The sequence below is a fragment of the Arachis hypogaea genome, chromosome 14 (assembly GCF_003086295.3).
Source record: "Arachis hypogaea cultivar Tifrunner chromosome 14, arahy.Tifrunner.gnm2.J5K5, whole genome shotgun sequence".
Classification (NCBI taxonomy): domain Eukaryota; kingdom Viridiplantae; phylum Streptophyta; class Magnoliopsida; order Fabales; family Fabaceae; genus Arachis; species Arachis hypogaea.
Genome location: NC_092049.1, coordinates 137,384,348 through 137,404,912, shown reverse-complemented (window position 1 = coordinate 137,404,912; position 20,565 = coordinate 137,384,348). Strand labels below are relative to the sequence as shown.

Sequence of the window (20,565 nt, the reverse complement as noted above, 5' to 3'; positions counted from 1 at the left end):
ATTCTTTTATGTCTTATTTTCAATGTCTTTTCTTGTTTTATTCTCAGAAATAAACGCAGTCTTATAATATGTTCGTTACAGACGAACACGTATATATGTAAACCTATAAAAAATTTGATTGGAAAGAGATAATTAACTTCAAATTAACCCTTATCTTTTTACATAATTAATCCATAGTTAATGGAGTCAAGCATAGATTAAGCATAGCAGAGAGATCGATAAAGCTGTTACTTAGCATACAAAATAGAAATTCTGTTTTGGTGTTAAACTGATTTACCAGAATTCAGTTAACATAGTTATTAGTTCTATACCATGCAGCCATGCAAATTATGTTGATCCTATACAATTCACAATCACAATTCATCAATAATTCAATATTCATCTCTAGCTAGTTGTTAAAAGAAACAAATAAGTACGACATTAAGGAAAGAGTTAGCATGCACCACGTTAATAAAAGTTGTTAAAAAATTTTTATTTTAAAAATTTAAACTATAAAAAATACATGTAAATAATTATATTTTGAACCCGTCCTGAATAATTTTAAAATTTAGCCTCTTTTTTCTAAAAAAAATATAGTTTATTTATGTTTAATTAAGAGTTCAAAATAAGAATAGAAAATATTTAGTGTTAATTTTTATATGTATCTTTACACATTAAATTTATCTTATACTTTTTTTTCTCTCTAAACAACCTTATCCTTATATTTATTAAACAAATATAAGGGTCTAACACAATAAAAACTAATGTATATAATCATATGTGTGAAGTGTTTAAATTCGGACAATATATTGCTTTTTTTTTTTTGGGGAATATTTTCCTAATAATTTTTTCCAACAAAATTTAAGTAAGAAATTCAAGTATTATTCATGTTATGTATTAAAACAATTAAAAATGTAATAAATAATAAATATATTTAATCATTATAACATTATTATAAAATAATTAAAAACATTTAAAAATACATTACAAAATTATCAATCATTAATAATTTTTTGGTCCTTAAAAATTTTTGACCCCCTTAAAAAAATGTTCTAGCTCCGCCCCTGGTTTTAGTATTAGAGTTTTAAAATTGATGTGATTCATGATATATCCATAGTTCCATCTGTTAAGATCAAGCTTTATTTAGCTAATTATTGAGGAAAAGACATGGATAACTAACTTTGGCTTTTAGTATTTGCTCTCTTATATTCATATCCGGCATTAAAAAAAAAAAAGTTGCCTATGTTATTTCTGTGTTATTAGTGTTACAGATGTATCTATCTATATATTATAGTAGAGTAGTAGCTGATTGTTCAATCGACAAGTGGTGCGCCGAGTGATTGACACGTGGACGACACCAAAATATGTAGTGTCATATGTATTGAACCTGAAATGAATAAAAAATAATAGTCATTATCAAATCTTGAAATGAATATAAAATAATAGTTATTAGGGTGGCAAAAACAGGCATTTTATGTCTTTGAGATTCAAACTTCATTATATAAAGGAGCATGCATCTAATGTTCATACCTCTATCTTTCTAAACATCACTTCTTCCAGTTTGAAAAAGTGTCAAAGGCTAGCTGATTGTAGTGGTTTTCCGTTTATCAAACTAACCATGGCTGAATCGTTTGATATGTTGATGGACATCAGTCCGAAAAAACTTGCATGGAACTTCTTGGTCTATGTTGTTCGTTTGTGGGAAGCTCCTAGCCGGTACAATCTTAAAGAGATCAATAGCATTGAAATGGTTCTTCAAGATAGTCAGGCAAGTAATATTGATTGAATATAAACTGCATGATCTTATACATTCACACATGCATTCCAAATTGAGCTATATTTTACTATCTTACAGGGAGGGAGGATCCAAGCTTCGGTCCCTAAGGCGTTGGTACGTAGATGGAATGATAACCTTGCTGAGTTCAAGATGTATAAAATGTCAAATTTCATTGTTGTAGACAAGAGGGAGAAAACCAAGACAACTATGAATCGGTGGACCTTAAACTTCTCTCACCGAACTGTGGTGCTCTTGGTGGAGAATCCAACTTTCCCACTTCAAGCGTTTCGATTAACGCAAATTCCAGAGTTGTTAAATGCTGACAGGATCGATGACTCTCAATTAGTAGGTGAGGCGAATACATTTTCACTTGCTTAGTGTATAACTCATAACTACCTAACAATAAGTTGGATATCGCAGATATTATGGGTGAAGTGGTTGGAAAGGAAGATCCCAGGGAACTCATCACAAGCAAAGGGAAGGAAACGAAGCGTCTAGCTATTTTGGTTGAAGATCTTGAGTAAGTTGTGTTCCTGAATTATAGTGACACAATATAGCTTGTGTTATAATGATAATAAGGGTTAAACCTGTTTAATCACACTGATTTGCAGTAATTATCGTATTGGGTGTGTGTTGTTTGGGGACATGGTTGATCAAATACTACCATACCTAGATGATGGAAGAGTTGAGCCATTGATAGTGGTCCTGCAGTTCTTCCGACCGAGTAGATGGAATGGTATGAATCCAAACCCTTTATCTTATAGTATATAAATTCAATGTACACATTAAGTATGTATGAAGTTTTCTCATTATCAGCTTTATAAAAAAACAGAGAAAACCTCAGTACAGAGTCATTTCGACATTTCTAAGCTACGCATCAATCCCGATCTCGATGAGGTTCGCGACTTCCGTGACAGGTCTGATCCACATTTCAATTTCTATAGATTAATGTTCTTTTCACGGTCAGAAGTAGCCAAGCATTAAAAAAATACTTACGTTGTGCCGCGTAGGAGGCTTGCCGCTACACCCTCAAATTTGGTCAGAATTAGTCAAGTCAACACAAACAACTCACATTCTGGGGCAGATGAACTTAAGCGGGGAGATGTGACGGTGAACACAATAGAGGAAGCACTAAACTCTACACAGGTCATCCCCAAACCTATTTAAATCCATGTTACATAATATGGCATTTACATAAACCCTCATGTATTTGCAGGAAGGCCCTTTGTGGATTGCTGGAACAGTTGTGGCAATCAATTCTGGCAAGGATGATTGGTTTTACAAATCATGTAGGAAGTGTCCGAAGAAGGTTGAAACACCAATTGGAAATAGATACGAGTGTGGAAAGTGTGGCCACACTCACGGAAGTGCATCACTAAGGTTTGTGTTCAGATTTTCAATATGTTTTGGATGGACTATGTTATTACAAGTTACTAAGTTGTGCAATTTATCTAATAGGTTTAAGGTTGAGGTGATGGCCTATGATGGCACTGGTAGCATAACACTGCTTCTATGGGATCGAGAAACAGTTCAACTATGTGGTAGACAAGCAGAACAGATCAAGGATGAGGAGGTTCATAGTAAATTATAACAAGTATTATGTCATGTACTCTATATAAATGTCAACGAAATCAACTATAAGTTTAGACTTTTGTGATTTAATTTCAGGAACTTTATGCTGAAGGATACCCTGCAGCTCTTGAGAGCCTTTTAGAAAGAAAACTGCTTTTTAAGGTGAATGTCAAATCCTCCAACATCAAGCTATATGACCAGGTGTATACAGTGATGAAGGTCTGCGAGGATGATACAATTTTTGAAATGCATCTGCCAAATAAAACGTTCTCTACTGTAACTGTATGTGCTAAAAGTTTGTAGGTTCCTTGATTATATTGAGACTTTGAGCAGTTTATATGGCTATAATATCTAAGTAGGAATATCTCCAATATGGTTGTAGGATACTGGGTGCAGTAACTCGGTGGATTTGTCAGCAACTATGGTTAATATCAACAATCTTAGTGATTCTCAATATTCTGTGGTAACTTTTGTGCTATATACTTTATAGAACCAGTTATTTTGTGTTAAATCTGCAGAAAATTGACAGTTTTTTTTTTTTTTCATGGGACAGGATGTTGTGGAGGATAGTGTTACAAGCCTCAAGTGCAAAACCCCAGCAAAAACAGCTACCATGGTTTTAAACCAACAAATTCCCATCAACATTGAGAATGAAGAAGAACTGGGGTTTTCAACCAACAAACTTACCCGCAATCGTGGAAAGAGACAGAAGATGCAAGTTCATGATAATAATGAATGAGCTTTATGAAATACTTATTTCAGAGATATCTATAAACAGTGTTTTGCTTAGCTATTATTGTCTCCATGTTTTGATAATGGTCTTATTAGGGTTATTTATATGTAACTAAAATTAGTAATGAGGAGTTAGAGTCTTAACAATAGAGATATTGATTAAGAGAGGAACTATATGTTTTAATGGTATGTAATGACAACTCAGGCACTGGATTTTTAAGGACGTGGCATTAATAGTGATTTCATATATTTATGTTGTGTTAAGTTACATAATAAAAAGACTAGCTAAATAATATAAAAAAAAAGTCTTATTATATGAAATATTAGGGATACTTTATACAATAGCAATGGTTATCGCTAAGTCATGCTAGAATCAGACACTATTTTATATAGGGAAAGGGTCAATACTTGATTAAAGCTGAGGTATTAATTGAATCATAAACCTCCTTAAGTACATTATCAAACAACTTTCATTAATAGTCAATGCCAATCATTCTAAATTTGACAAGCCAACAAGCTAGATAACAATAACTCTCCACATATAGGTATTATACATTACACATAATTCATGTGATCGTAGTTTCGTAGCTGCCAAAGAACCATTAAGCAAAGAACTAGGGAGAATTTGATAGGTATCTAATTATAAGAAAGTGTGTACATCTATGCAAAAGTATTAGTGCTAAACTAATCAATTTAGCATTGGCCTATCTTTCAAATTTTATAAACTATAATCATGATATATGTAACTAACAAAGTGGCATTACAAACACTCTGTTGCATTTTTTATAAGTGTATACTTATAAGAGAGTGTGACACTTTTATGCAAAGGTGAGAATTTGTTTATCAACTTATCATTTTAATATCTTATGCTTGATGTCATTAGTGTAAATATGTGATAAAGCCAATTAGTCCATGTGATTGAAGTATTGTAATCAAATAGACGTGAGACTACGTTATATTCAAATGAATGCAAAATCAGCAAGTATGCTGGATTTAAACAGATGCACTGCTAACAATTTTAGCTAAGTTTACAAACCAGTATCTCAATCCTTAATGTAGTTTGCCAGTTATAGGTTCAGACTACTAATGCTCACAAAGACCAAAGAAACAATGTGTCATATGCGTCATTTACACATCTAACTGTATTAAATAACGTGGAAAGGTCAGCTAACATAGGGTGTGAGAAATTATAATTGATGAGCTGGATAAAAAAGTCACTTATTCCATAAAAGTGTAACGCAGCGAGCTGTTAAAACCTTATCAGAACTATATAAAGCAGATAAATTGCATCACAAGATCAAATACATATCTACATTGAGTTGTGTGGAACAAGCTTCCAAAAAGTTTTTAAATGTGACTTTATTTGGGAAACGATGAATGAAATATGTGAACTATTCGGTGAAGTTTATTCATAGTGAAGGAAGAAACAAAATCTTTATCCACACCATAAAATTAAAACAAGTAAACCTTTATTGCCTTTCTTGAGGAAGGGGATAATGTCAGCCAAATTCATGCAAAGTCATAGTGTGAACATATCAGAGCATATACATTTAAATCATATAAAAATAATGGTTGATTTTTTTTTATTCTATATCCATACTGATATATTAATAGGCATTCACGTAATTATTGTTTTATTTTGTAAAGAAATAAATAATATGAATTTAAATATTAGTAATTATAATAATAATAAATATAATGATATTATATAACTTTTAACACAACTTATTTAATTATCTATCTAAAGTTTTATTATTGCGTGATACCAAATTTTATCATTTTCTTTCACACGAGTTAATTAAATCGTTTCATTATTTTAACATGGGGTCAAATCTAATTTTTTTATGGGGGCATATATATGCACACATTTACTGTCTAACATTTTTTAAGAATGATAGTATGGGCACTTGCTCCCACAAAAATTCACATGGATCCATAAGTAATTTTAATATATCTTTAAATTGTATCCCAAGTAAAGGTTGTTTCTTATACCAAGTGATAATACCATGAATGGTTTACCGATTTAGACCACTTATCTGTAAATTCGAAAGTGGACAACAGTTGGATTCAATTATATTTATATGTGGTTGCAGGTAAAGCAAAATATCTATCACACATATAGAAGGAAATATGCATACAATGATAAAAATGTCACCCGTCTACAACTATGAAAGAACATGATTAAAGTTCCCTTGATGTTTTAATGAAATGCAGGACTTTGTTCAAAGTGGGTTTCTTTGGGAAACGATTAAAGAAAGCCTGGACTATCCTGTGAGTTTAAATGATGGTTAAGGTAATAGTAGATAGGGTGGCTCATTTTGACACACATCAAGAGCCTCACCATTTTAAATCAACGGTGATCAGATATGTTGCACTTAAATCTCGGGTATCAAGTTGACAGATCATAAGATTTTTCGAAGTGACTAAAGCTCAAAATAGTGAAGTAGGGTTGAAATGAAGCTTTGTTTTTTCTGAAAGAGATTTCAATTAAATAGACGAGTTGAATGTAGTGTGTTGGCATAGTCTTTATCCCAATGTTTGTTTACATGGGGTTCTGTTCAAACAAGACTGCCATTGCCTTTTTTGAAAATAGGCTTTGTCCAAGACAAAATTATGCAAACTAATGGTGTGAAACATAATTAGTGCATTGACCCAGTAAAACTATAAGCACCATAAAAAAAAATGCAATGTTGATATGTTCCCAGGATTTGCATTAATTCACTAACAAAGAGAAGGCGAAATTGCATTTAAATCAAATAAAAACTCAATATAAAGTAGGACATTGCAACATAAGATAATGTAGTACCTTTTAAATCATACCTTTTGAGGTATGTAGTCAAAATAGTGGTCATTTCTATTTGTGCAACTGTAAAAGAATAAAGAGGTGTGTGATCTCTATTTTTGCATTTAGATACTTTTAAGAGATAAATATAATTTCTGGATCATGATTAACAAGGCATAGAATACATACGGACTTTCAGTTACATGAGAAGACTTAACATTATAAAACATATTCCACTAAAAAATTATTTCTCATACCAAGTGATAAAACCAGTAATGGTGAACCTTGTCAGAAATAATATATTACGAGGTAGTAAGATGTAATGCAAAATGGTTATGACACCTATATAAAATGTCACCAATCTATTGAAAGAACTTGATTAAAGTTTCCTTAATGGATTAACCAAATGCAAGACTCATTGGAGTAGCTATACACAAAAATAGGTTCTACGTGTTGCTTTCAATACACCCTTTAAAGTTTCTACTAGAAAGAGTTTAGCTGACCCAAAGAGTGTGCACAAGACAAAATCTATAGTTAAATATGTTAACTAGCAAATGCCAATAATATCCAATGGTCATTCAATTATGATGCAATAACATATAATACACAATGGGTATGACACATACATACGCTAATGACACATAGAATGAAAAACAGGTCACCAATCTATTGAAAGAACTTGATTAGAGTTTCCGTGATTGATTAACCAAATACAAGACTCATTGGAGAACTTATTCACAAACGTAGGTTCTAAGGTGCTACTTCTAATACACCCTTAGCAGTTTCTAATAGAAGGAGTTTACGTGCCCAAATAGTGCCCAAGAGAGAAAACATAGAGTTAAATACCTTAACTAGCTAATGTGCCTAATATCCAACGGTCATTAAATTATGATGCAGTAACATATAATGCAAAATGATTATCACACATGCATAGGGTAACGACACATATAGAGAATGATAAAAATGGCATTAATATAGAGAACTTTTTTTAAAGTTTTCTTGATGGATTAATTAAATGTAAGACTCATGGCACAAGTCATACACAAAATTAGTTACTACTGTGTTGCTTCCAATACATCCTTAGCAGTTTCTAAAAGAAGTATATGAGGTGTCCCAAAGAGTGCACAAAGGACAAAACGTGTAGGTAAATACTTTTACCCATTAATGTCACTAATATCCAATGGTCATTAGATTTGCATGAATGATAAAGCAATTGGCCTGTATTTATTAACAAACAAACTAAGATCGTCATCTAATTAATTTATTTATCACCAATATTGGGTGTACTCATTATTAAGGTAATGACAAAGCAATGCATCTAATGTATGCATAGAGTCAATACAATTTTATTTAAATATTTATATAAATATCTTATTTTGCAGTTTGTTGTCTTAGCCATTGCATGACACATTCTAAATATCAATATAGGCTATTGATATTCTCATTCAAAACATATATATGTCATGAGTTGTGAGAAAGGTTACAAGAACCATAATTTATACTCAAAAACACTAAGAGCCATTAGCGGTTCTGTAATAAACTGTATAGCTAGAATGAGTGACACTCCACCCAATATGAAAAAACTTCCACACCTTAGTGAGGATCTTATCTGGAAGATCATGGTGAAGGCAGATCCTAAGACAGTTGGACAGTGCAGAACCCTAAGCAAGGGTTGGAATTTCAGGCTGTGTACTAATTTGTTCGTGAAGGCAAATTATAAAGAAAACAAAGATCGAAGCAAGAGTGTGATTGTAGGCATTGGCTATCCCCCAGGTGATTACAACTCTGTTTGGTTTGTCCGAGCTTATATTCAATCGGGTCGCCAGGTTCAGTTCAATATCCCAATGGATGCTAACCAATATGGCTTCTATTCAGTCATTGGGTCTGAGAACGGAATCATATGCATAAAGATCTCATTGGGTGGCCTTAATTCTCGGCTTCTTATATGGAATCCAGTCTCGGATAAGAGGCGGTACGTAACCGATGAAGCAAGCAAGCATTCCGCTCATGCCATTTCTCTATATGCGTTTGGTTTTTTGGAGGACGAAATTGAGTATCGTATTGTGCATGTCTACAAGCGTGCATTTAGACAAAGAAATATGTCATGGTCTCTTTACACTTCATTTGAACGAGAATGGACTCATTCCGGTATGTTTGAGAGTGATGTCCAGAAACTTGGGCCCAAATATATAGTGAACAACGGGATAGTCTATTGGATTGGGTGGCAGGGAGCTGATTTCTTTGAGCCAGCATACATAGTCACGTTCAACCTCCGTATCCAGATGTTCCATGAGGCAAAGATCCCCCCAGATGTGCCATCTGATTACAACTCACTAACTTACTTCAACGATGGTGTCGGGTATATTTCATACCGCAATCTTGCATTCAGCAGGCAAGTCCTGGTCTGGCAAATGAAAAGGAATGGTGATCACAACATCCACTGGGAGAGGATGATTAGAGTTTCTGGTCTTGGAATCCCATACACTCCTTCATTGTTCGTAGGTAATGACATAATAACAGTCATGGAGTGCAGAGGTGGGTCAGGAAGTGCAAATGATGCCGTGCGAACAGACTTCCTGATTTCGAGGCTAAAATATATGGAATCAAGAAGGGAGCATTTGGTTCACCGCACATGGCAGGAACATGTTAACGTGAAGACAATTACAATGCATTCAGATGGGCTATACATGGTTTAGAGTTCTATTGATCAATTTAGATGATTTTGCTGAGTTTTAAATGCAGTTTATTTTGTTTAGTTTGGTTATTTAGACAATAGGGTAGAATATATGTAGTTAGATCCCTTATGTTTCAATATAACCGTCTATTGGGTTCGTTTTGATTTTGAAGGAGTTTTCAATGTTAGTTTGTTAATCAATGTTATACACTCTTCTAAATTTTGTAACAACTTAAAAGGTTTAGGGTTTACAGGTTTCTTTATCCTTTTATCTTTGATATTAAAGTAGTAGTAATGGTTGTAGCAGGTAGTACATATGGTTAACTTTCTATATGTACCCATTTATATACACTTAATTTAATGTTGAAATCAGATTTACATATTCAACTCAATATATTAATGAATACATATTTTTCTGTAAATTCATTAAGACATGTCACCGTAATTTAATATCCCTAATACTAATTTAACAATGGTTATCTATTATCAATAATAAATACATTACCTAGATTTAACTAAACAGAATTGATTGATTACACTAACATCATCTTGATATGAAAAGTATATTTGGCTCAAAAACAAGTTATCATATACCGGACTTTATAAATTTTGTATATGACATATTCACAACCAAGGTTAAGAAGGACTTTAAACTACGGTTTGTAGACATGGACAACAACTAGGCCTTATAAATTGCCATACCTGGGTTTTATAGAAAAAAAATTATTGGCTATGAATCATTTAAAAAACATATAATATATTATGGATTATCTTTAAAAAGAAAGTTAGCAGGCCTTGTGGAGGTGTGTTTAGTAATAGGTTGCTAAAATTAGTCTGATTAAATGACTACAAAAAAGATGCTACATAATTCAAAATATATACCAATGATAGCTAATAATAAGTTAATATAAAAATGATTTATAATTATATATCATATGAATTTAGTATTACAGCATGGTATTATGAGGTCTATATCAATAAAGGTTTAATATCATGATAAATGTGGAATAAAGTAGTAACAATGAGGCCAATCAATGAACAATATAGTATTTTAACTTTTCACATAGGTTTCTAAGGCCAACTTAACCGTATTAAAATTACCTGCTATACCCACACAACCATTGTTACCAGTTAATTGTTACATGTACCAAAGCATAACATGTGAAGAGAAAGAGAAAGACAAAAAAAAACTAGACACAAGTGGAGCCTCCCAGGGCAAAAGTCCTCAACAGTTAAAGCTGGGGAAGAAAAGTTAAGGCAATGCAATCATCACAAGGACTAAACACAGATATAGTTATAAGAGGAAGGCTACTAAAAGATCTCCCACTGAACTCAAGGGCAAAAGGTATAAGTAATTATAGATTTATTTTTCATAATGAGATTTAGAATACAAAGTCAAAATATCTTGGTTCCATTTAGGTTAGTATGAATGGAACAGAGTTGGGTGTATACAGATCTAAGTATAATGATTTCTGGCACTCATGTTTCTTTTTCTTATAATCTCTATGTTTGGAATATTAACAATCATGTTTAATCTGAAATGTGCAGAGATGGAGGAAAGAAACACGCTTAAAAATAAGAGAAAGGTTGATCAATTTTGTACGAATGAATGGTCAAACAATAGAGAGACTCAAGGTACGAAATATGGACAACATGCTTTCATTCAACATAATATAAACGAAGTTATTTTCATTACAATTGAAAAATAGCTTATCCACAATAAAGTCAATTTCAGTTATAGTGTGTATACCACTACAAGAGTACCTTGAATATCTCTAAATAGTTGTATAACATGGTGTTATAAGTGAGAAAGATAACAAAGGTATCATGGCAGGGACTTTGTCATCAACATTATCGGCTGACTGGAGCCAGCCAGTTGATGATATGCAACGCAACATAGGGGTTCAGATGGGCTCTAGCAGTACTATTGGCAACTCAAGGTATTTTACCGCGAATAGCAACCTACAAAACGATGAGATCCGGGAAAGCTTGGGAACAAAACCATATGTTCTAGCAGATGTAACTAACACAGGTAATCTTATATATTAACAACATAGAAATCAAAATCTTACTTTGATTATGAATAGGTAAACTATGAAAGATCTTTATGACAGATACTGCAAGACATGCTAGGATGGAACGAGCTAACAAGCTAGCCAAGAAAAAACAACGTCCAGTAGAATCTTTCCCTCAAGGTAAAGCTGTAATAAATAATGCTTTATTTCAGCACTTGCTGCTAACCAATTATTAATGTGCAAATCGTTCTCTAATTGCATATTAGTGTGAATAGTGTGTAGAGGTTTCATTGTAGAATAACAGTTTGTGAAAAAATTATATGTATAGACCCAACTTGAGTTACATAACTATATACAAAGTGCAGTAATAATTAATTGAATTTGTTCTTAAATCACTATAAGGTAATTATTGTTCACTAATGACAAGTGTATTTTACTATTGCTTAGTGGCAAATTCTGATATAGATTGTGTCATCACAGGAAATGTAACATATACTCTAGCAGATTGCACACTCTATCCAAGTATTGTTATGCAAACCATGAAGAGAGATGAATACAGTAACTTAGAAAACAGTCAAAAATGGATATTGCTACCATCAAATCTAACAACACTGGATACTTTAAGAAGTAGAGGTAATGAACTAATGGTAACAAACTACACATCGGACTAATTTATGCGTTCTAAATATAGTGATTTAGCAAACATCTTTCATTGGCAGACAATGCTAGGCATGCTAGGATGGAACGAGCGAACAAACTATCCAAGAAAAGACAACATATGGGAACGTCTTCCCCACAAGGTAGGAACTATACAAAGTATGTTGTAGAAGAACTTGCTTATTGCACTTGAGTTATAATAGGTACAGTTTATAGTCACTATATATGAATCCATGTGTCCTAACTTAGTCTGAGTTATCCTTTTTTTTTTTTTTGTATTAATTTATATATTTTCTGACATGATAAAAATTGTAGTTGAGTTGGTTAACATTCACAAGCAAGGGTTGATTGTGAATAAGGAAAACAACATATGTTCAAATGCAAATCAAGTGAATTGTGGTCCCCGAAATGGCCCATTTAAAGGTCAGTTCTATTTAATTATGGTATATATATATATATATATATATATATATATATAGGCTTGAAACACAAATGGTAATCGAATTAGCTAATGAATCATACCAACTAATGAGTACTGTAAGATAAGTGCAAATCAAAGTTAGATAACTTATCAAATTTGTATGTAAACGAAGACACTAACCTTGGTCTCCATCCTTGGCCGAGCATTCTTTCTCTCAATCTTCCCTTTCACCTATGCCTCCCATAGATACACTGACTTTGTGCCTTCCAACTCTTCCCAATTTGCCACTTTTTACCACTCTATTCAATCTTACCGCATTAGCATATGTCTATATGTAAATCTCGAAGCCCTTGGAGATATTAACTCTGTGCCCTTTAACTCTACCCAAGTTGCCACCTTCAATGACTCCGCTCAATATGCCCGATCTGCATTTGCCTACATTGATATGCGAAACTATGAGGCCCACGCCTTAATCTTTGTTTGCAGAATAAAATTTCAAAATCATCAAAACCACTAAATTCATATATGAGGTTTAAAGGTTACAACCAGAGAATTTAAACCCCCTAAATACTAAATAGATATAGAATACATGACACTTAAGCATTGATATATGGTCCTAAACTCAATACAAACCGAGATTAGTTTATTATATGTGTTAGATATTTTTGTCATATCCATTTATAAATAATGAAGAACTGATTTTTGACCCATTGTAAAATAGATGCAGAGCAGTCGAAGGCTCGCAAAGCAGGAATCACTGTCATACATCGACAAGAAAATAACAATGGTATGATATTAAATGGCTATGAATTTCACTCTTCAATTCCTAAAAACTGAATAGTTTACAAGTTCACTTAACTACAAAATTTAAGGCATTCTTAGTAATATTAAAATGAATTAGGAAAAGATATTTAATAATATATATTTATTTTTGTCTAACCCGTTCTAATAATGAAATGATCTTCCAATGCATGACACAGGTGGAAGGGCTTTAGCAAGGGATGCTAGAGTTGCCAGTCGTAAGGAGCAGGCAAGCAAGGGTATGTTGAGAGATATTCAAAGGATCAATTTATTATTAAAACTCTGCAAATTATATTCATGCATGTAATTAATGGATTTTTCCGTTCATGTTAATATTGAAAATTCAGAGTATTTGCACTTGGGAGATGCAATGTATATATGCGAACACTGCAGTGCCCTTTTTTGGTACGATGAAAGGATAAACAAAAGTTATAACACAGACCAACCCAAATTCACGATGTGCTGTAAAGGAGGTCAAGTCCAACTACCACACCTACCAGAAGCACCAAAAGTTCTGTATGAGTTGTTGTTCAATAATAACCCCAAGAGCAAGCATTTTCGTGATAACATCAGGTCATATAATAGCATGTTTCAATTTACTTCAATGGGTGCCAAAATAGACCGCGGTATAAATGCTTCTAGAGGTCCACCTACATTTATTCTTTGTGGCGAAAACTACCATCTAATAGGTAGCCTAATTCCACCAGAAGGAAATATTGCGAAATTCGCCCAATTATACATAGTTGATTCACAAAATGAGGTGCGCAACCGGATGTCAGCTATCAGGCATGTATCTATAACCTTTTATATTTTAGTTAAAATATTTTCAAGGGTTTAGATCAAACTAATTAACCTTATATGATTAAGCGTTGTTTAAAAAAGATGACATTATTTAAAACATACAGGGGTGAAGATAACAAAAACATAGATGAAGATATTGTAAGAGATCTTAAGAAGATGCTAGATGAAAAGAATGTGTTGGTGAAGGCATTCCGCATGGTTAGGGATTCAATGGGCAAAGAATCAAATTCCACAATTAAACTTAGACTATTGGGAAAAAGGGGAAAGGATGGTAGAAGATATAACTTACCATCGACAGATGAGGTTGCTGCATTGATTGTCGGTGATTTTGACATTGACAAGACAGATAGAGACATTGTTGTGGAGACACAGAGCGGAAGATTACAAAGGATTAATCAACTCAATCCAGCATATCTAGGATTACAATATCCCCTGCTATTTCCTTATGGCGAGGATGGATACAAGGAAGATATACCGCTAAATAAAAGACATCATAACTGTGGTAAAGGACGACAGGAGGTGTCGATGAGAGAATTTTTTGCTTTTCGTATACAAGAAAGACTAGCCGACGGATCTCCACTGTTATACTCAAGAAGACTCTTTCAACAGTTTTTGGTTGATGGGTACTCCATGATTGAATCATCAAGGCTAAACTACATACGCAGGGACCAAGAGAAATTAAGGTGTGAGATGTATAAGGGAGTAAAGGAAGCAGTACTGAATGGAGAAACAACGCCGTCATCATGTGGCAAGCGTATAATATTGCCTTCATCATTCACAGGTGGACCAAGATATATGATACAAAACTATCAGGATGCAATGGCAATATGTAAGGTTGTTGGTTATCCAGACCTCTTCATAACCTTCACGTGCAATCCGAAGTGGCCTGAGGTTGAAGACTTTTTGAACAATAGAGAGTTGAATCCACAAGATCGACCCGATATTGTTTGTAGGGTTTTCAAGGCCAAATTAGATACACTAATTAAAGATGTCCGAGCAAACAAAGTTTTTGGTAGAGTTAGTGCAGGTATGTCCAGTCAAAACCAATTATGTCATGTCTCAAGTTTCCATTAGCAATAGATATAATGTTTTATGTATGAGAGTCTATTTGTCATGGATTTGAACTTTTCATTATGAATCTTACAGTGGTATATACAATCGAATTCCAGAAACGTGGGTTACCACATGCACACATTCTACTATTCTTACACAAGGATGACAAATTTCCCACTGCCGAAGATATTGATAAGATTATATCAGCTGAGATACCCGATAAAGAGACAGACCCTGAATACTTTGATGCAGTCGAAAAGCACATGATGCACGGTCCGTGTGGAGTGGCAAAGAAAGATTCACCATGTATGGAAAATGCTAAATGCATTCGACACTTCCCTAAGAGGTTTATTGAGAGTACTACTATTGATGATGATGGTTACCCAGTATATCGACGAAGAGAAGATGGAAAGACTATCAACAAATCAGGAGTCGATCTTGACAACCGTTACGTGGTACCACACAATAGGTTTCTACTCATGAGATATGGTGCCCATATTAATGTTGAGTGGTGTAACCAGTCAAGATCTATTAAGTATTTGTTCAAATATGTGAATAAAGGTCATGACCGTGTAACGGCTTCATTTTATAAAAGTGCTGCAGACAAAGAGAACATGGATGACTATGATGAAGTCAGTATGTACTATGATTGTAGGTACATTTCTCCGTGTGAAGCTGCTTGGAGGATCTTTGGTTACAACATACACTACAGGGATCCCTCGGTTGTTCGTCTAGGATTTCACTTACCCGATGAACAAAACTTGATCTTTAAAGATAATGAAAAGCTCGATGATGTGATCCGAGAAGCATCTGTCAAAGAGTCTATGTTTCTCGGTTGGTTTCAAGCCAACAAGATCTACTCAGAAGCAAGGTCGCTAACTTATGCAGAATTCCCTACACATTTTGTGTGGAAGGCAAAGGAAAGGGTGTGGTTGCCTCGGAAGAGCCATGCTGTAATTGGAAGAATCTTCTTTGTGCCTCCTGGATCTGGTGAGAGATATTACCTAAGGCTACTACTCAATTACGTTAGGGGATCAACTTGCTATGAAGACATTCGAACTATAGATGGTGTTGTATACTCATCATTCAAAGATGCATGTTATGCACGTGGTCTTTTAGATGATGATAAGGAATATGTTGAAGCAATAGTGGAAGCAAGTTATTGGGGGTCAGGTACATACTTAAGGAATCTTTTTGCTACATTGTTATTTTCCAATTCAATGGACAGACCAGAACATGTATGGGAAGAAACATGGACTTTATTATGTGATGACATACTTCATAGACACAGGAGACTACTCGATAATCAAGGTATTTATGAACTTTGTGGCATTATAAGGATAGTGTGATTATTTATGACATAATAATTAACATCTTCATATTTATTGGTAGAATTTTTAGAATACAAGTCTATATCAATTTATGTACAGCTTGCTATGGCTTGCCTAAACATATAACTTCATGCATAATAATAAATAGTATGAATCAATAGGATATAAAAATAAGATTTAGTGGACATGGTATTAGATATAATAGTGATTTGGACTCATTTTATTAGATTCACTTTATTAAAAAAAATAAAAATTTGAAAAATTTGACCAATTGTTAGAAGCAAGGTTTTGCAAGTGTTTACGATTTGAGTTAACAATTTTTTCTTAATCAAATACATGATTTGACATATATGTTGCTATTATGTACACAGCGTTAGTCCTCACAGAGGATGAGATCAAAGATTTGACCCTAATGGAGATTGAGAATATACTTAACAAATACAACAAGAGTCTGAAAGATTTTCCACCAATGCCTATGCCAGATACAAACCAATGTAACAATTTACTGTATCCCAATGGCATGAATAGGTTAATTTGCGATGAACTCAGATACGATCGGCAGAAACTAGCTGCAGAGCATGTAACCTACTTAGGACTATTAACTGATGAACAAAGAGAAGTATATAACGAAGTCATTGCCGCAGTTCAAACCGGGATAGGTGGAGTATTTTTCCTTTATGGGTACGGTGGGACAGGAAAAACATTTGTTTGGAAGACACTAGCTTCTGCATTGAGGTCTAGATCACATATTGTTCTAACAGTTGCATCTAGCGGGATAGCATCACTTTTGTTGCCTGGAGGCAGGACAGCTCACTCACGTTTCGCAATACCACTTAACATAGATGAATTCTCAACATGCAATATTAAGCAAGGGAGTGCATTAGCTGAGCTTTTGATTAAGACAAAGTTGATAATTTGGGATGAGGCACCTATGGTAAATAGATTCTGTATTGAAGCTCTTGACAGAACCATGCGTGACATATTAAGGTTCAATAACACAGATAGCTTGGAGCAGCCATTTGGAGGAAAGACAATTGTTTTTGGGGGGGATTTTCGCCAAATACTTCCAGTCATCCCGAAAGGGTCTAGGCAAGAGATAGTCAATGCCACTATCAACTCATCATACTTGTGGGATGACTGCAAGCTTTTGACACTTTCAAAGAACATGCGCTTAAAATCAAGTGATTCAAACTCAAGGTCATCTGAGTTGAAAGAATTTGCTGATTGGATACTAAGTATAGGTGACGGCAGCCAAGGGTCACGATCGAATACAGGCGAAAAGGTTGTCATTCCCGATGACATATTGGTTTCTGATTGGGTAGACCCAATTGAAGCAATATGTAGAGTAACTTATCCTGAAATCTTTTCAGGAAGAAATATTGACCAACAGATTGAAGATCGAGCTATCCTTGCACCAACACTGCAGTTAGTCGATGAGATCAACAACTACATGATGAGTTTAAATCCGGCTGAAGCGCAAACATATTTTAGCTCTGATAAGGCATGCCCCACAGAGCCTAATAACGATTTATTGGCTTCAATACACACTCCTGAACTCCTAAACACAATCAAGTGCTCAGGTGTCCCTAATCATGAGTTAACACTAAAAATTGGAACACCGATTATGCTGTTAAGAAACATTGACCACTCCGCAGGATTGTGCAATGGAACACGATTGGTTGTTACTAAGCTTGGAAAACACATAATTGAAGCACGAACGTGTGCGGGCAAGAATAAGGGGCAGAAAGTGTTTATACCAAGGATGACCCTAAGTCCTTCTGACCATCGAATACCATTCAAATTCCAACGGAGACAATTTCCTATTATGGTTTCATACGCGATGACTATAAACAAGAGCCAGGGTCAGTCATTATCAAAGGTTGGGTTAATATTAAAGAAACCCGTATTCACACATGGCCAGCTATATGTTGCTATCTCCAGGGTGACAAATAAGGCAGGACTGAAGATTTTGTTATGTCATGATGATGATCAAAAGAAAGAAACAGAGAATGTCGTTTTCAAAGAAGTATTCAGAAACATATGTTGAACATTACAAGTATTGCAGGAAAAGATTCAGCATTCATTGGTTACACAAACGAGGTACTTGCTCCTACCAACTAAGTCGTTGTTTCATGTTACAATTTTCTTAAAAAGCGATTTTAGGTGTAGGGAACTAAATGAGTATAGAATCAGTGTCTTCGGCAGGATTTAACCAAAGTAAAACTATTTTGAACAATAATGTTTTGCATTATAGGAACTACTTACTCCTACCAAATACGTCGTTGTTTCATGTTACAATTTTCTTAAAAAGCGATTTTAGGTGTAGGGAACTAAATGAGTATACAATCAGTGCCTTTAGCAGGATTTTACCAAAGTAAAACTATTATGAACAATAATGTTTTGCATTATAGGAACTATATTACCTTTATTGTCCAGCTAGAAGGTTTATTGGGGTGATATGCAATCTGATGTCCTCATTATAGCCCCACCCTGAAGTTAAACAAATGAGTAGTGTTACAAATAATGCCCACCAGGATCCTGTATACCTCTCAGTTGCCTACCGACACAATTTGAGTAACACAAACTAATGACAGTTGGATCTGGGCTTAATAATTTATATACCTCTGTAGAACAAATTTAATTTCATTGTGCCAGGCCTTCGATTAGGAAAATAATTAGAATTGATGTCCAAATACATACCACGGAAATCCTTGAATATTTAGGAAATGGCTTCCAATTAAATAGCTTGATCCACCTTCCCATAGTTATCATTTGTAGTGTATTATAAGATTTGTGGCAGTGTACCCAACTGGATCAAAACATCATAATTAGGGAGCACCCAAAATATATGTGATATTGAGTAAAATATAAGACACATGATTATTCAAAAAATACTAAGTTAAAGTTATAAATCAGTCTAGCTTAAATTCAAAAAAAAATCTTATGGAACCCACACAAACATTCAAGTCAAATGCCAGCATGGTTGAAAGATTTTGTTCAAAGTGATAGTTTTCATACTAGATAATATCAAACAAGACTAGATAACAGCTAGGTAAAATTTAAATGTATAAAATCCATTTCCTTCACTAGAACTATATTTTGGTGTTCCTACGAAGTATCTACTAAGTAATTTTTGATGAAAATTTGTTTTTCCTCCTAAAACAATAAAATCTGTATTTGAACAATAGCTATTATTAGGATTTTGAGGAAAATCTGGTGCAACTTCCCGACTAAATATGCCACATGCTCCAATGGTTTAAAGAAAACATTGTGCTTTCCCTGGAAAAAAAATTAGTGACTTTTCCAATTATGAAAAGGCTAATTTCTTTAGGGTCGATGAGCATTGTTCTTTTTGTTTTTGTACTTTTTTTATATTCTGATGTGTCCTTAATTTTTCTAATTCAATTGTAAAAAAATAGAGTCAAGATTATTTTCAAACTGAGGATGGACCTCAAGAATGTGATATTATCTCCATTATACCTTAAAGAGATCAGTTCATTGTCCAAAATTATTTATAAATGGCCCTTTTGGTTCCGCTTCTCATGACCATGTAAAGTATGACATTGTGGTACTGTCTACTGATTGGCTTTGGTGTTGGATCCACCACTTCCATTAGCATTCGTAAATATGTAGATACTACATATTGATCATGTTGAGGCATTTATATATGTAGTCTGCTTTCTATTTCTTTTTATGTTATACTGCATAGTACTAAAATTCAATTTGAAGACCATTTTTTTCATTAAGTAAACACCAAAATTTTGATATTTGATATTTGTAATACAGCAGTTTCAGATGATACAGTAGCTTAACAAAGGATCCACTTGAAGCATATATTTGATTATAAGAGAGCAAAACTGCTTTGATTAGTTTAGAGATTATAATGAATGAATTTTACAACCTCAGACATCAATAAGGTATGGCTTAACTTGACTGCACAAGCTTATTGTCTCATTCTTTCTTAAGTAAT

At 33.8% G+C, this 20,565-nt stretch overlaps 3 protein-coding genes across 3 annotated transcripts; all 3 read left to right on the top strand.

Annotated features, from left to right (window-relative positions):
• The first annotated feature begins 1,597 nt into the window (after positions 1 to 1,597).
• On the top strand, positions 1,598 to 2,134 carry LOC140178770 (uncharacterized). Its single transcript, XM_072216018.1, has 2 exons — positions 1,598 to 1,747; positions 1,835 to 2,134. The coding sequence occupies exons 1-2, from the start codon at positions 1,598 to 1,600 to the stop codon at positions 2,132 to 2,134; spliced, it is 450 nt and encodes a 149-aa protein (XP_072072119.1).
• A 6,261-nt stretch (positions 2,135 to 8,395) lies between these two features.
• LOC140178769 (uncharacterized) lies at positions 8,396 to 9,538 on the top strand. The gene has a single exon (XM_072216017.1). The coding sequence runs from the start codon at positions 8,396 to 8,398 to the stop codon at positions 9,536 to 9,538; it is 1,143 nt and encodes a 380-aa protein (XP_072072118.1).
• A 1,805-nt stretch (positions 9,539 to 11,343) lies between these two features.
• Positions 11,344 to 18,642, top strand: LOC112743333 (uncharacterized). The gene is made up of 11 exons (XM_029292554.1): positions 11,344 to 11,548; positions 11,631 to 11,711; positions 11,979 to 12,164; positions 12,251 to 12,331; positions 12,504 to 12,611; positions 13,331 to 13,396; positions 13,590 to 13,649; positions 13,758 to 14,196; positions 14,316 to 15,238; positions 15,358 to 16,437; positions 16,967 to 18,642. The coding sequence occupies exons 1-11, from the start codon at positions 11,344 to 11,346 to the stop codon at positions 18,640 to 18,642; spliced, it is 4,905 nt and encodes a 1,634-aa protein (XP_029148387.1).
• Positions 18,643 to 20,565: the final 1,923 nt, after the last annotated feature.

Bases quoted from the DNA above. Each gene is read 5' to 3' on its own strand.
- LOC140178770 (XM_072216018.1), top strand. From the start codon at position 1,598: ATGGCTGAATCGTTTGATATGTTGATGGACATCAGTCCGAAAAAACTT. The intron at 1,748-1,834 runs GCAAGTAATATT...ACTATCTTACAG, and splicing joins TGGTTCTTCAAGATAGTCAG to GGAGGGAGGATCCAAGCTTC.
- LOC140178769 (XM_072216017.1), top strand. From the start codon at position 8,396: ATGAGTGACACTCCACCCAATATGAAAAAACTTCCACACCTTAGTGAG.
- LOC112743333 (XM_029292554.1), top strand. From the start codon at position 11,344: ATGGCAGGGACTTTGTCATCAACATTATCGGCTGACTGGAGCCAGCCA. The intron at 12,165-12,250 runs GTAATGAACTAA...TTTCATTGGCAG, and splicing joins GGATACTTTAAGAAGTAGAG to ACAATGCTAGGCATGCTAGG. The intron at 12,332-12,503 runs GTAGGAACTATA...TAAAAATTGTAG, and splicing joins GGGAACGTCTTCCCCACAAG to TTGAGTTGGTTAACATTCAC.